The 15,580-nt window shown below is 53.5% G+C and overlaps 1 protein-coding gene across 3 annotated transcripts in view; it reads left to right on the top strand.

Annotated features, from left to right (window-relative positions):
* Window positions 1-12,920, top strand: part of CRHR2 (corticotropin releasing hormone receptor 2) — a 38,769-nt gene extending 25,849 nt beyond the window's left edge. For 2 of the 3 annotated variants that reach the window (XM_031665340.1, XM_021935925.2), the window contains exons 6-12: window positions 1,696-1,849; window positions 2,323-2,383; window positions 3,923-3,995; window positions 8,720-8,805; window positions 9,020-9,155; window positions 9,652-9,693; window positions 11,118-12,920. In XM_031665340.1, the coding sequence (XP_031521200.1) occupies window positions 1,696-1,849; window positions 2,323-2,383; window positions 3,923-3,995; window positions 8,720-8,805; window positions 9,020-9,155; window positions 9,652-9,693; window positions 11,118-11,258 (693 nt within the window). In that variant the 3' untranslated portion in view covers window positions 11,259-12,920. Of the gene's footprint in view, window positions 1-1,695; window positions 1,850-2,322; window positions 2,384-3,922; window positions 3,996-8,719; window positions 8,806-9,019; window positions 9,156-9,651; window positions 9,694-9,922; window positions 11,093-11,117 lie in introns of those variants that run through there. The other variant, XM_021935926.2, reaches the window with a different exon arrangement.
* Window positions 12,921-15,580: the final 2,660 nt, after the last annotated feature.

The following is a 15,580-nucleotide window of genomic DNA, read 5'->3' as shown; positions in this document are numbered from 1 at the left end:
TTCAGATGTCCTCAAAGACCTCTTTGAGAAAAAGAGGCTAGAACTAACCTCTGTTGAGCTTTCTCTGAATCCCAATGAGACTAGCAGGGATCATTTTCCCCATTACATAGACATGGAAACTGAGACTCACAGAGGTTGAGTGACTAGCCAAGGTCACATGCAGTGATGATACCTCTACATAAGGGGCTATCCCACATGCTAACTGTCCACCCTGGATTTCTGTCCATTGCTGTGTACTGTATCCAAGCCATTGTAAAAGTATAGACTAGTTTTGGGCCATCGCAGAGCCCTGTGGCACACCATTAGAGACTTCTCAGTACATTTCCTTTGGGTGGCCTGTGCCTTAGCAGACACCAGCCTGGTGTGATCCTTAACATGGTCCCACAAAGAACCTTGCCTCAGAACCAAATAGGCTCACTCAAGTTGAGGGCGCCTTCCAGCTCCCACGTGGGCTTATGCTAATAGAACATCATCAACCATGGAGGAAAAGTAGGGTTGGGAGGAGGGGCTCGGTAACTTCCCACCTCAGCAGGACTTTCTCAGGAAAAAAGGAGACAGACCTCCACAGGAGGCTGTGCAGGGAAGCCCAGAAGACAGCCACGGGGACTGGGCAGGGAAGCCCAGAAGCAGCCAGCAGCTCAGGACAGGAGGGTTGTCTAAGAACCGGGGCTGTCAGAGCCAGAAGCAGAGCCCCTGACACACAGGTCCCCGGACCTTGAGCTGGCTCCATCATTCCCCATGTCCCAGCCTTGGCTCTCAGGGTGCCCTGGGGATGAGCATGTGGGGAAGATGACCAGGTGGGGGTATGTTGAGAGGAGCTCTGGCGTGGAAGCCCAAGGCCTAGATCCTGGCCCTGCTGTGGCCCACTGTGTGGCTCTAGAGGGGCGGGGGCTTCCCCTCCCTATTTCCTTTGGGAAGGTAACCTTTGTGCTTGGGGAAGGTAGCCTTGCTCAGAGGGACAGGGACAAATTCCCCTCTGCTGGGAAGGCACGGAACCACAGCAGGCACAACCACAGCCACAACACAGCTACCCTCGTGCCTGTCTTTGTTATCCTCTGTCTCCTTCAGCCACCCTGGAAGGCAGTGTTACTTTTTGAGGTTCAGAGAGGTACAGTGACTTGCCAGGAGCCGGGTACTTTGCAAGTTTCCCTCCAGAGCCAGTAATGATTGTGCCAAGTCCAGAAGTTCCCAAACCCAGAGTCTTTGGAGTATCCCCTCCTTGGCCGCAGCCCCACTTCATACACCCTTGACTCACTTTACTCACTTTTTTTTTCATTTTTTTCTAAATGAAATTCCATATCCCATCCCTAAAAGGAAGCAGATCTGACTTGCTATGGATTGAAAATGACTCAAAAAAACTAAAATGAAAATACAACAAGGTGGTTGAATTCCAGCCTCTGTCTACAGAAAGCTCAGAGCCAGACTCTCCCTCTCTTTACTAGAAAGAAAAATTAGAGTTAGAGAGAAGTTAAAAAAGCACACTGGCCCCAGTGGAGAATGGCACCTTAACTTAATCTGAAAGAGTGAAAGAGCACTGGAGAAGGATGAGGCTTTTCAGAGTGAGGTTCACTGGTATTTGATGGCATATTCACAAACCCCCTTTGGGAAGCCCTGTGTCTTGTTGCCCTGCCTGGGGATATGTATGTCCTGCCTGGGCCCTGAGCAACCTCCTGACAGCCTGTGCCCTGCACACAGGTTTGGTGCCGCTGCATCACCACCATCTTCAACTACTTCGTGGTGACCAACTTCTTCTGGATGTTTGTGGAAGGCTGCTACCTGCACACGGCCATCGTCATGACCTACTCCACCGAGCGCCTGCGCAAGTGGCTCTTCCTCTTCATCGGATGGTGTGAGGGTCCCGGGGGCAGCAGGGCCTAGTTGGGGGGAGGACTTCTCACCAGGCCATTTCCCTTCGTCTTGGGTCCAAGGACCAGAGCCCGGCCCTGCCCTCCACCCCCAGCCCAGTCCCGCGGATGCAGCTACTTCCCTCCATGCTGGTGAGGAACAAGCAAAGGATCCCTTCAAAGGATATTCCTCAAATAGCTCTTCTCCCCCTGCCAGGAAGGACCTGTCCAAGGCCTTTGTCTCTGGCTCAGAAACTGGCTGGCTCTACTCTATCACAAAGTCACGCATCCCTGCTTGGAGAGAGGGGCGGGGGCATGGGCCAGGGGTCGAGGGACAGGGCACCCCTGGGGTTATGGGTAACCTGCTGTTGGAAGAGTAAAAACATAGTCCCAGCCCCATTGTGGTCCACCATGATATGTCCTACAAGAAGGTCCCTGTCCATCGGTCCCCTGCAGCCCAAGTCTGTCCTTCTCTCAGGCATCCCCTGTCCCATCATCATCGCCTGGGCCATCAGCAAGCTCTACTATGAGAATGAACAGTAAGTGGATGGGCCAGCCATGGGGGCTCATGGGGAAGGGTGTGGGGTGTTAGGAAAGGTCAGCCTTGGGCTCTGGCCAAGCCGTGGAGCAGGAGTTGTAGCCACACTTAGACAGATTCACTGTCCTGTTGTCCTTAAATTGAAAAAAATAGCCCTGCACTCAGAGGTACTCACGCAGTAGGGCTCAAGGAACTTTGCTGAATTAAGTTAGGAATCATGGTTCCTTGCAGTGTCTCCCCGGCCCCTCCCCGTACCCCACTTCCGTGCCACGCACGCCCCCTTTGGTCTTTGTAAGACCTCCTCAGACTTGGATGTGGCAGCTCTGGCCCGGGGTATGTGGAAGGGGCCAAGGCCGCACATGACATCCAGAGCTGTCCATGAGCATTTAAAGAGTCCATGAGCATTTAACAGAGATTTTTTTTTTTTTTTTTTTCCCCTGAAGTCCCAGTCTATGCCTGGGTGCAGTGTCCCATCCTGAGGTTCTCCCTATGCCACAGGTTGTGATATGCTGAGCCACAGCCCAAATGACAGCAACTCTGGCCATGGGTCAGCCAGGGAGCAGCCAGGAAGTCGAGTGTCATCAGCTGAGAGCAGTGGGGACTGGGGAACATCACCTTGTATGCAAATCTCCGAGGGGTCTGTCTCAGAGCCTGGAGAGAGCAGAGGGGATCTGTCCTCAGAGAGGGGACAAGAATGGGGTAGAGTTCCAGGAACTCAACATTAGGAAGAGCTTGTAAGAGTAAAAGCTGCCCAAGAAGAAGAGGGCTGCCTTGGTAGGTGGTGAGCTTTCTGTCAAAGGAGGGGCCCAAGCAGAGACCAGAAACCCTGGAAGACAGGGAGAATCCTATCTGCGGCAGGTCTGCACTGGATGACCTCCAAGATTTCAGAGGGCTGAATTCCCCAAAGTTGATGGCCCCTCCCTGTGGTCCAGCAGTTGCTGGCCGACCCAGACCCTAAAGCCTTTCTCCTGACCAGCATCCCCAGAGAATGAACTAAGTCTCTGGCAGCCAGTGAGGCCAGCCAGACAGCAGCTCCCTTCACTGGGTGAACAAGTGTTGGCGCAAAGACACAAAATCCCAGGCTGGAGGTAGGAAGACTCCACTTCCACATCTGCTGCTTTGTGTGGCCGAGTGAGTGCCTGGCACACAGAACAGCGGGTTTCAAGCAATATGGGAACAGGTGGCCTAACGCAATTGGCCGTGGACCAGCAAGGGGGAGCCCAGCTCTCCCTGTGCCTCCTGCATGCCCAGTCCTGTGCCTAGCAGGCTGCAATGGGGCAGGCGAGAGAGGAGGAGCAAGAGACCCATGGCCTGTCCTCAGTCTGGCTGGGGAGATTAGACCCACCGTGTAGAGCAAAAGACAGCCTGGGTGGGTGAGGGTGGTCAGTGGAGCTGGTATTTCCACCAGGGCTTTCTGGGAAGGGTCAGTCCTGGAGGCTAGGTCTCAGGAAGGGTAAAGCTGGAGGACCCTGGGCCCAAGTCTGGGGGATTCCCTCAGTTCCAGCTCAGCAGGCCCCCTAAAGCCACCCCATCTTCACAGGTGCTGGTTTGGCAAGGAGCCCGGTGACCTGGTGGACTACATCTACCAAGGCCCTATCATTCTCGTGCTCCTGGTAGGTCCTCAGTGGTGGCTGGGATGGGGCTGGGTGACAGGAGGACAGCGGAGGGTCCACCCAGGCAGAGACAGTGGCAAAGATGTGGCATGGGTGGCCCTGCACACCAACTCTATATGCCACCCCATACCCTGTCCGTGCCACCCTATGCCCCAGCACCACCCAGCCTTCCCTTCCTCACGCTCGATGCCCTGGCGCAGCCCCACACCACACTGGTGACCTCAGGGCTCTTTCTCTGGGAGGAGAAAGGATCTAATGGGTAGACTTCCTGTGCCCTCCTGGTCTGACACTGTACAATGCTGAGACAGCCAGGTGAGCAGGCAGCTGGTGACAACAGAAGAGTGTGCGGACTTCTGTTCATTCCAGACCTACGTTCCCCTCGGCACCCAGCGACCCTCTCTGGGTCCAGCCCACCGCCCCCAGCCTGGAGTGGAGAATACCGGGATGAAGCGTAATGAGCAATTGTTCCTTGTCCAGCTCCCTGCCCTTTGCCAAATGTATTTGCATCTAAGGTATAATTGCCACACATCTTTAATCCACAAAGAGCTTTAATTAAGGGAGAGTTTAAGTAGAGGCTGCATTCTGCAAAAGGAACCCATTATATATCATACCTTTAAAAAAAAAAAGAGAGAGAGAGAGAGAGAAAGAAAGAAAGAAAGAAAGACATACATAAAAGCCCCGTAAGAAATTGGCATTTACGTAAGACTTATTTCAGGCTCAGTAATTTCAGGCTCCTGTATGTACTGGCTTCCTTAAAGGGCCACAGTTCCTTCTGGGAGACTCAGCGAGAGTGCCATCTCCTCCTGCACACAGAAGGTGCCTGGTGGGGCTTTCTTTTGTCTACCTTGGAGACAATTATTATGTATCTCTTTTATTTTCTTACTCTCCTTTTTCTGTGACTTTGGGTTTCATTTGACCTCCATCTTTGGAGTGTCCTTGATATATGCGAACTGATGACGACTAGGAAGTTTTTTCACCCACTGCTGGAAATTCCACTGTCAGGGCTTGTTTCACTTCAGAGGCAGAAACCAGGTTTTGTCAGCAGCTAGTAGGATTGTCCTTGGACTCCCAACTGCGGTGAGTCACTCACCCCTCAGTGTGAACAGAAATCCCATGAGATCCATTTCTTCCCAACCAGCTGCCAAGGGCCATCCTGGAGGAATAAGGCTTTTGATGAGCTTGGGTTGGAGCCAAGGAAAGCTGGCCTGGATGGGGGACCAATGGTGGCAGAGAGTGAGCCCCAGCTGTAAAGATGTTGGACAGGTGGTGAGGAAATGCCAAGAGAAAAGGAGGCGAGGAATGCAAGAGCTCAGTGTCAAGACCCAGCTCCCTTCCAGACCCCTTCTTTGGCTCCACCCCGGGGTCTGTGCTCATAAGCCCTTTCCTTCTTTCCTTTGGGCCCAGCTCTTTGCATCAACAGGGGCTTCCAGATTCCAAGCTGAGCCCTTCCAGAAGCTCTATCTACATTATTTCCAACCCTTGCACGCTCAAGTCTTAAAAGAAGTAGGGTTATGCTCTCCATTTTACAGATGAAGAAGCCGAGAGAGATGAATTGGCTTGCCCAAGGTCACCACTAATAGCTAGCACAGCTGAGGCTCAAAGACAGGTCTCCTGCTTTGTCCCCACCATCTGCCTGCTGTCCTCAAGGTTGGACACGTGCTTGGTGTTCCTGCCATCCTTACACTCCCCAGCAGTTCACAGTTGCATTTCTGCTGCTAAGAGATACTCACTTATTTCTGGTTCTGAGAAGTGAATCAGGTGGTTGAGCTTGCAGGAAGCCTGACTTCTTGTTGGTGTTATCACTGTTGGGGTCATGGGAAAGGATTGGCAGTCACTAGGCCAGACACAGGTCTTAGTGCTCTCTGTGAGTATTGTGCTAATCTTCTAAGGCAGGCTCTGTGGTTAGCCCCCTTGGGGGTAGACAAGGCAGCAGGAACTCATGAGGTTAAGCAACTTGCCCAAGGCCACACAACTGCAAACTGGAACAGTCAAAATTTGAGCCATGAGACTAGGACTTGGTGCTTCAGTTCATGTGTGGGCCGGGGGGGGGGTGGGGGGGAGCTTATCTTCAGTTCTTAGCCCATCCTCCATTTCTCCAGGCCTTTCTGACACCTTAGGAAAGGTGTCATCTCCCCCACCCCAACCCCTCCAGGCCCCCAGCTAGGCCACAAGCCCTCTGCAAGCAGGGGCTCTGACTGCCTGTCCACTTCCCCATCGCTGATGCCTGGCTCAGAGGCTGACACGTGGTCCATTGATTCATTGAATGAATGAACAATTAAATAAAACCAGAAACAGGCTGAACAAGGGCAGGGTACAATAGACAGTTCTTACTAAAGAACTGGAGTGTGTTTTTAGGGGGAGGTGGAGTTCAAGAATGGAAAGTTGGAGAGCTCAGTGTGGGCAGGTGACCAGAAGGCTCCCTGGAGAGAGAGGAAGGTGCCTGTGGTGGTGTGAAGTGGGAGGCTGGGAAACAGGCTCAAAGGAAAGAAGGATTTTCAGGTTACATAGACCCAAGCTGAGATGAGTGGGGCCACATAACTAAATGCCTGCCAAGTGTAAGGATGGGGACAAGGCCTTGTCTCCCAGATGCTCCACACTCGACCCTGTCCCTGACCTTGCCTCAGCACAAGAAACAGGGCCCTATAGCCAAGAGGTGCTCAAGAACCACTTGTTTACTGAATAGATGGATGGGTAGATGGGTAAAATAGTGGTTGGACAATTGAATAAATTGGTTGCTAGGTAGATGGATGGATAGATGGATGGGCCAGTGGATGGGCAGATAAAACAGTAGATGGATAACTGAATGGATTGGTTATTGGGTAGGTGGATGAATGGGTAGATGGATGGGTGTGTGGATGGATAGATAAAAGAGTAGGTGGATAATTGAATGAATTGGTTGTTGGCTAGGTGGATGGATGGAAGGAAGGAAGGAAGGAGCGATGGATAGATGGATGGATGGATGGATGGATGGATGGATGGATGGATGGATGGATGGATAAAAGTAGGTGGGTAATTGAATGAATTGGTTGGTAGGTAAGTGGATGGATGGATGGATGGATGAATAAAAATGGGTGGATAATTGAACTGATTAGTGGGTTGATGGATGTCCAAAGATTAATACTAAATTCAAGAAAATGTGGCAGAAACGAGAGTATGTTTTGATTCCAACAGTTTCTACTCTCAGGGAAGTCAGGAAGAATCAGAAAAGGTCAAATACTTTGCATTACTTGTATGAGAAAATTAGGATTCACTTATATGTTAAGGTGACTTGTGTCTCATGATCCAGGGGAATATGCTGGAGACCCAGGAGCTGGAAATTAGGTGAGCCTTAGGAGAAAGCTGGGGATATCAGGTCATGGCAGCCCTGCTGAAGGCTTTCCACCCCCAGCCTTCCCTTGGACCCCCCAGGCCATACCACTATGTGGTAAGAGAGCAGCAGGCAGTAGCTGAGGTGGGGTGTGAGCTCTCCCTGCCCCTAGGGCTACCCGAAAGCTTGTGGGGAGCATCCAGAGGCTACAGGGTTGACAGTTTCAGGATATCTGCCTGGATCCTGTGTCCCTCCTCTCCCAGCCAGGATTCAGAACTTGGGAGGGTTAGAAGGGCCCAGCCCAAGCTTAAGAACCAATGGATTTTCTAGACAGATCCTCAGAGGGGGGGGTGTGTGTGTGTGAGTGGGTGTGCACACACGAGCCAGCAGACACCCGTGGACTAACATGTGTCTCCTTCTGGCCCATGAGCACTTTGTCAGGAAACAGCTCCACTGTGTCAGGCCGACACACACTCCCTTGCCTGCCTACCTACGCTCGGAGGCAGGTGAAAAGAAACACAGATGTGCCTGGGCCCCAGATCCACGCTCACACATGCACACGCTCTGTGAGGCAAACCCACTTGCACAAGGGCTTAAAGGATAGACCCACAGACCCACATCGCAGCTCCCAGGGGACAACACAGTCACAGTCACAGCCGACACAGATGAACAGACACTCGCAGGCCCACGGGGACCCACACCCAGCAGGGAGCGACTGGGGAGCCACACAGGCCAGTTCCAGGTCCAGGGGCTGGGTGGGGAGGCTCTGGTGCTAAGGGAAAACTCAGAATGAAGATAAATGAGGCCCTTCCTGGGGCCTCAGAGCCAGCCCTGCAGCCCATCCATCTTCCCTGTCTAGGGTGCCTACGAAGGCTCTGGAGTTCCTGGGCACAGGGGGATGCTGGCAGATTAATCACTCATTCAGCAACTGAGTTCTTAATCCCTCCATCTGGCCTTGTCTGCCCCACCAGGGCAGTGCTGTCCTCAGTCAGAAGGACCTCAGGCCGACCTAGAGCCAGTGACAGTGCAAGGGACTCCGAGAGCCCCTCAGTCAACAAGTAGGGACAGAGACAGGAAGGGGCTTCTGTAGGGTCCGTATGCGGGGGAGAGGGTTGGGGGCTTTCTGAGCCTCAGAGGGCACGTCCTGTGCTCTCGGTCACGACCCACAGAGGCTGCCGCCTTTCCTCCTCAAGCCCGAGCTGGAGACGCAGGCCCTGGAAAATGGGCTGTCTCCCCATCCTGGCGAGGGAGGAGCACAGGCCTTGGGATGCTGGCAGGTGCTAGGGGGACAGGTAGGATAGGTGTGTACATGGGACGTGGGTTTCCAGGGGGCTGCGGGGAAGGGGGCTGCCTCTCAGCTCATCTCAAACACGTGCTCCTTGCTTTTCCCTCTTTCCCATGCCTGCCCTCCCTCCAGATCAATTTCATATTTCTGTTCAACATCGTCAGGATCCTAATGACAAAGTTACGTGCGTCCACCACATCCGAGACAATCCAGTACAGGTATGTGAGGGGGTGCCTTGACCCCGCAGTGGGGAGAGGATGAGGTCATCGGGCTGTCCCCCTGCTTCCTGGCAGAGCCCTCTGCTCCAGGCCTCACCCAGGGAGCTCACTCAAGCTCCCGGAAGAAACACAGCCACAGTGTCTCCTGCCATCCCACCGGGTGAGGCCCTGTCTGCCGCATGGGCTCAGACCTGTGTCCACCTCTTGCCCCCAGGAAGGCGGTGAAGGCCACCCTGGTGCTCCTGCCCCTCCTGGGCATCACCTACATGCTCTTCTTTGTCAATCCCGGGGAGGACGACCTGTCGCAGATCGTGTTCATCTATTTCAACTCCTTCCTGCAGTCGTTCCAGGTGGGGCCCATGACCAGATGGGGGCCCCACAGTGAGCTTTCCTGAGGCTGCTCTGGCAGCCATGCCCTCATTAAGATGGTCCCACGGGACTGGCACACCCGTGGCTCAGTTACATCCACAGAGTTAGAAGCCTGTACACGCTCAGCCTGAGCCTGGCCCGTCATCCCCACGCAGCCTGCATCTGGGTCCTACCAGCCTGCACCTACTGTCCCAGCACCTGTTCTGAGGATGCAGGCAGCCCGGCCAAATGCCCTGGGACAGGTCACACGATATTGAGGAGACTGGAGTCTGCCTGGCTCCAGGCCTGTGACCACTGCTCACTCACAGCGGACCGTGGAATATCTGCACCTTAAGGCTAGGACCCCACCCAGCTCAGACTCCAGGGGTTCCTGGGTCAGAGCCTTCCCCCCACCATCCTGTCCCCAATGCCACCCCTCCAGGCAGAGCAGTTCTGCAGGCAGGTCACTGATCACTCCCTTCTTTCCTTCCTCTCCAGGGTTTCTTCGTGTCTGTCTTCTACTGCTTCTTCAATGGAGAGGTATGAGGCCAGGTCTGCGGGGGCGCCTGGGATATCCAGGTCCTCAGATCCCACTCCAAGGCAGCTCCAGTGGTGCTGCCCAGCCTTGCAGGAGTCCCAGGGAGGGGAAGGCTTGAGATACCACCTGGTTTTAGGGGAACAGGAATCCTCCTCGCAGGGGCTGGAGCCAGTTTAGAAGGTCAACTATGCCCCGAAATAACATGCCAGTGCTCCACACATGCACTCAGAGAGCTGGATGAGCAGGGAAGCCCAGGCTGCAGGGCCTCATGGAAGAGAGAAGCCAGAGCAAAGGCAGTGACAGGAGGAAGCTTCCAGAAAGAGATGTGTATCATGCAATCAGGTCTGTATGGACTCAGGGAGCAGAAGAGAGACCAGCACATTCCCCCCTACCTGCCACAGAAAAGCCCACACAGCGAGAGCAGGCTCTGGGGAGTCAGGCGGCCGTGAAGCTTGGCACCAACCTTGAGGCCCAGAGCCCCAGTGCAGCTGACGCAGGGGAGAAGCGCACTGGCACCTGGGCTGGGGTGAATGAGAACATACAGCAAAGACGAAACACAGCCCCCGGGGCCCGGGAGCTTCTGAACACTCCAGAGGAATGCACTTGCCTGTCTTGGCGCAGGGCACTGGCAGACCTGCAGACCTGTGTCTCTGTGGATGAAAGCACATTCCACTTGCAAAGTCCATCAGTAGAGGCGGGTCCTGTGATCTGGATGAAAAGAAGAGAGGGGGCCAGTAAGGCAAACAAACAAAGGATGTTTATGGAGCATTTATTCTGTTCGAACCACGTACAAGCTAGGATGTGAGGGACACCATCCAATTTCTAGAAAAATTCTTCAATTGCCAAACAAATGAAGCTTAAATGGCCCTGGGTACAGCCAAGTTTAGAAATGACCAGGACAGAGAGCTTTCCCTTTCAGGCATTAAACACCATGGTTAGTCAGGCAGGGGAGTCTAGCAGGAGCTAGAGAAGGTGAGGGCTGCAGAGGGGACGGTCTCCGGGAGGGAGGAAGAGGCGCTCCAGGTGTGAGCTGGACGCACACCACCAATGCCCTGCAGGAGCAGGGGCCCAAGAAGGCTGAGGGGGCCAAGTCTCCAAGCTGCGCTCTCTGGTCCCAAGATGCTAATTTTGAGGTGGCAGAGTGAGTCAGGGAAGGGAAGGCAGTGTGTCCAGAGGAAACTGGATGATCTGGGAGGACAGTGTGGAGTGAAGGAGGTGTGGCATCAGGCCTCTCCAGGAGAAGGATAAGGAAGGGGCCCCTGGAGAGAGGCAACAGGGTCAGAGAAGGACCTCGGTTTTGGAAGCAGACAATTCCTTGGCATGAGGGTGGCAGTCGACCCATGAGAGCAGAGAGCAGGGAAGGAAACTGTCCCAGAAGCCCAGGGTTGGTCCCTGGGAGCTGGCTGAGCCTCTGCCTTCTCCACAGGTGCGCTCGGCTGTGAGGAAGAGGTGGCACCGCTGGCAGGACCATCACTCCCTTCGAGTCCCCGTGGCCCGGGCCATGTCCATCCCTACATCACCCACACGGATCAGCTTCCACAGCATCAAGCAGACGGCGGCCGTGTGACCCCTCAAGTCGCCCACCTATGCAGTTCCCCCGTCCTTCACTTTCTTCCTCTGGGTTCTCCTTGCTGGGCAGGCTCTGGTGGGGCAGGAAATGGGAGGGGAGAGACCAGCTCTCCAGCTTGGCAGGAAAGAAGGGGTGCGGCAGCCAAGGGGGACTCCAAGGGACAGGGACCAGTGGGGACCGCCAGGTTCAGTGCGAGAGGGAGCAGAGGGAATTCACAGGACCCCCTGAGAAGAGCCGGTCAAATGTCTGCAGGCATTTGCCCATCCCAGCCTCTCTGGCCAGAGCCTCACTGTAGAGAGGGAACTGAGGCCCAGAGCAGAGAAGGGCCTGTCCAACACACACAGCTATTTATAGTGGCAGACACGGGGCTCCCCTGCCCTACTCACGGTGCCAGCAGTCAGGTGACGGTGTGGCCCTGCGCCAGCCCTTGGCCTCCACACTCAGTGGTGCCCCTGCAGCTGGGTGGGGTATGCCAACTGGAGCAAAGGATCAGTTTGGCTGCCTTATCCCAGGCGCTGTCACCTAGAGAGGCTCACTTGTGCCCCACCCTTGTTCCTCTGTCCCCTCCCCAGCCATCTTCCCGCCTCAGGGGCTCCATGAAGGATGCGGGCTTCCAGGCCTGGCTTCCTCTCTTGGGAGACCCCTTCTCTGCCTATTCCGCAGATTAGGGAATCGAGGAAGACGCCATCAGGGCAGCCACATTCTTAGGTCAACCAGTTGCATCGTGCGGGGCAAAACGAGGAGCAGAGGCGTGGAGGATGGAGGCATGGGATGGGAATAGCGGAAACCAACTATGTCTTCGGTGATTGAAACTCACACCCCATTGCCCTTCACCCTCCAGCCTCCCCTTCAGAAACATCTCTGCTCTCTGTGAAATAAACCATGCCTCTTGGAAATGGCCTCCCCTCAGGTCAAGTCACCCAGGCATCCAAAGAGTGGTGTGGGCCAAGGATTGTGGCTGGGTCTGAGGGGCCACATCCATCTTCCTTAGTGGACTCGGGCCCTGGCCTCAGGCCAGTTCTCTCTCTCTCTGACCTCTGGTAGGTTTGGAGTCTTTATAGTCAAAGCACCTGCAGGCAGGTCTGTCCCTTATCACTCCAACCAGGCTAATACCTGGCCCCAGCCCCCAACCAAGGGCAATTTGGTTCAGTCTGGAGGAGGTGTGCAGCTCATCCAGCAAGCCAGGGCCTGTCCCAAAGGCCAAGGCTCTGGAATTTGGTGGGAAGGGTAGACAAGGCCCCTCAGTCGACCACCGGGGCAGCTTCCGGGCTTGGCTTCCGTCCCTATGTCCCTGCAGCGAAGCCACAGGAGTCAGGGAGGGAGAAGCATCAGGCCATTGCTTCTAAAAGGAACCAATGCTCTAGGTACCCCTACAAAAATAAATTTTGAAAAATCATGTATTCCATCTTGCACATTTTTAAGTTGACATGTAGTATTTTTTACTTAAGCTTTAAAACCTTCAAAGGTGTGATTTCTATCATTTTGTAAATATTTACATCTTTAAATAAAACTGCTGCAACACTTTAAAATATATCAAATGAATTTTGAACACCACAGTGATTTAACACCCACCCTCATCTATTTTAAAAACACCTGACCCAGCTCCTCTTCTTCCTTTTTTTTTTGAGACAGGGTCTCACTCTGTCACCCAGGCTAGGGTGCAGTGGCAAGATCTCAGCTCACTGCAACCTCCGCTTCCCGGGCTCAGGTGATCTTCCCAACTCAGCCTCCCGAATAGCTGGGACTATAGGCATGCACCACCATGCTGGGCTAATTTTTGTATTTTTTTGGTAGAGACAGGGTCTCATCATGTTGCTGAGGCTGGCCAGCTCAGATTTAATTGTGGGAAATGTGACTTTGTTTCCTTCCTCTTTAATGTGTAGCTTCATTCCATGGCCCTATAGAATTTTACACTAATGCATTACTTTTATGGCTCAAAGTGTTTTATTGCTCACTTTGTCATACTTCTCTGCCACACAATATATGTATGAATTAAAATTAAGATATTTCATTTTCTATGACCAAAGGTTCAAGGGTTTTTACAATAATCTTCTGGGTTGAATTATTACAATTATTTTTTGATATAAAATATAGTAAACCGCTGATTAAAACAACATAGATACCTAAAGTTTTTATAAGTAACTAGTTAAACCTAAAGAGGAAAATTTACTGAAAACACAGCTTAATGAAATGGACAGGAAGTTAATGGCTCATGAATCTCTAGGTGAATATTTATTGCTAGAATAAATCGGGACTCAGCATCAATTCTTTTCCTTTTTAACCGTTTATAGTGGGCTGTCCTGAGAAACGTTTTCAATTCAGGAGATGATCTGGCACTGCCAGTCAGTTCTCTATCCTCCTGCTGAGAGGTACAGTCAAAACTGCACGGTGATCTACCACCAAAATGACCTATCAGCTGGCTGTTTAATTAATGTCCTTTCAATTTGGTTGGAAAAGATGAACTGAACATTATCTGACTTGCAGTAGGCTTTGGGTGCCCATGTCATCGGCTCATTCCGTTTCTCACCACCAGCTGTGCGGGAGTGCACTGCAGGTTAAATGTGAGCCCTGCTTCTCTTGTCAAGAGGGCAGGGAGGTTGGGGCGCCCTGATTTTATTTTCTCAAGTGACAGAACTCAGAACTCAGGGTATCTTAGAAAGTCTTACTGCATACCCAGCGGCAGCATGATGGCCGCATCCGTTAGCATCATCGGGGCTCTTGTAGAGCAGGGAGCTGCAAATGGCTTGGCCCCCAAGAGGCCACTTGGAGATTTCTGTGGCCAGATGAGGCTGTGAGCAGGTGCTTATCGGAGCAGATGCTGCAGAACCTGGCACCAAGTCCCAGGCATTCATCACTGCTTCTTAATACAGCCCCCGGCTCATTATGCCAATTGTCCTTTGCTCCCTGGAGGGACCAAGGGCCTGTGATCCCTGCTGGGAGTCCAAGCCTGCCAAGGCCAACACCGAGAAAAGCATCAAAGTTGCTAACCTTTGTTCAGCAGGCACTTCGATAAGCTCTCTCTCCAGTTCAGAGGAGGCTCCTCCTTGGTCCCACCCCAGCCCTGAATCCCTCATTACTCAGCCTCCTGGTTATGGCTCCCACTGAGCTCTGCCCTTAAAATGCCAACAGAGCCATTAGGCCATCTCTCTGGGTCCCTACTTGTTAAGCTCGTTAGGCACCTGTTCCTCAAGCCAAGCCAGTCCTCATTAGCATCTGCTCCAGCGCTGGCAGCACCTCGTGGAGCCGGCCTTCCTAGAAAGTGGCCTCATTAGCAGACTCTCCTTCTCCAAAGCAGGCAAGTTCCAGCACCCAGATCCTGGGGGCTCTTAGGGCCCCTGTTTAACCCTTTCACCCACCCTGATTTACACAACTGGGGAAGACCTAAGCCAGCTGCAGGTCCTCACACCAGCCTCTTGACCCCACTCCAAGAGAGAGGAACAGGCTCTGTCCTGACTCCAGCACAGCTCCCAAGTCCCTGGGTCATCATCAAAGTGAGGCTGGAAAGTACCTGCTGGGGTAGAAGCTGGTAAATGACACACGGCAGCAGGAGTGGTGGGTGGTGGAGCATCTGTGGGGCAGGAGGTGAATGGCAGGGATGGCATTTCTCTCCCGGGTCCCCTGCTGGGAGGACCCATGGTGGAGGTGCTACCCGAGGGCCTGAAGCCTCAAGACCTGTGGGGGATGGCACTCGCACAAAGTCCTTCCAACGTACAGACTTTCCTAGAGACGGAGGCCAACAGTCCCGTGGCCACAGAGAGGGAGGCCCAGATGGAAATGACACAAGGGCAGGAACACAGAAAGACTTGTAGGAACACACACAGAGACCCAGAGAGGGAGGCACAAGCACCTTCCTCCATCATTCCCCATTCACAGAATACCAGGTGTGCCAGGTATGGAAGTAACAGAAAGACAAGGTTCCTGTTTCAAGAAACTCAAAATCTGGTTGAGAACAGCACAAGGAAAAGGCAGGCAAAAGACACATTGGCTCCCGCAGCCTGCGCCTGTCCTCAGCCCCCTGCCCTGTCCATCTCCTAGCCCACGCCCACAGTGGCCCCAAGCCAGCTGGCTTCTAGGCATGAGGACCTCAGCTGCCCTCCCCACTTCTTTCCCCTTCACCCCCATGCAGGCCCGGACTTCCGGATGCCCCAGAAACAGAATAGGGAAAGAAAGCCCAGCTGCGCCGCTTGCGCTTTCCCCAGCATCTTCAGAGGGCCTGGGCAGGTGGGGGACGTGTGCTGATGCAGCTGGATGGGAAGGGGGCTGTCCTACGAGGGAAAGGTGAAGACTAGAAAATGGCACGCTCAGGAGAACGAAGTATC

This window comes from Papio anubis, chromosome 4, assembly GCF_008728515.1.
Source record: "Papio anubis isolate 15944 chromosome 4, Panubis1.0, whole genome shotgun sequence".
Classification (NCBI taxonomy): domain Eukaryota; kingdom Metazoa; phylum Chordata; class Mammalia; order Primates; family Cercopithecidae; genus Papio; species Papio anubis.
This window is presented reverse-complemented; position numbering and strand designations above follow the sequence as displayed.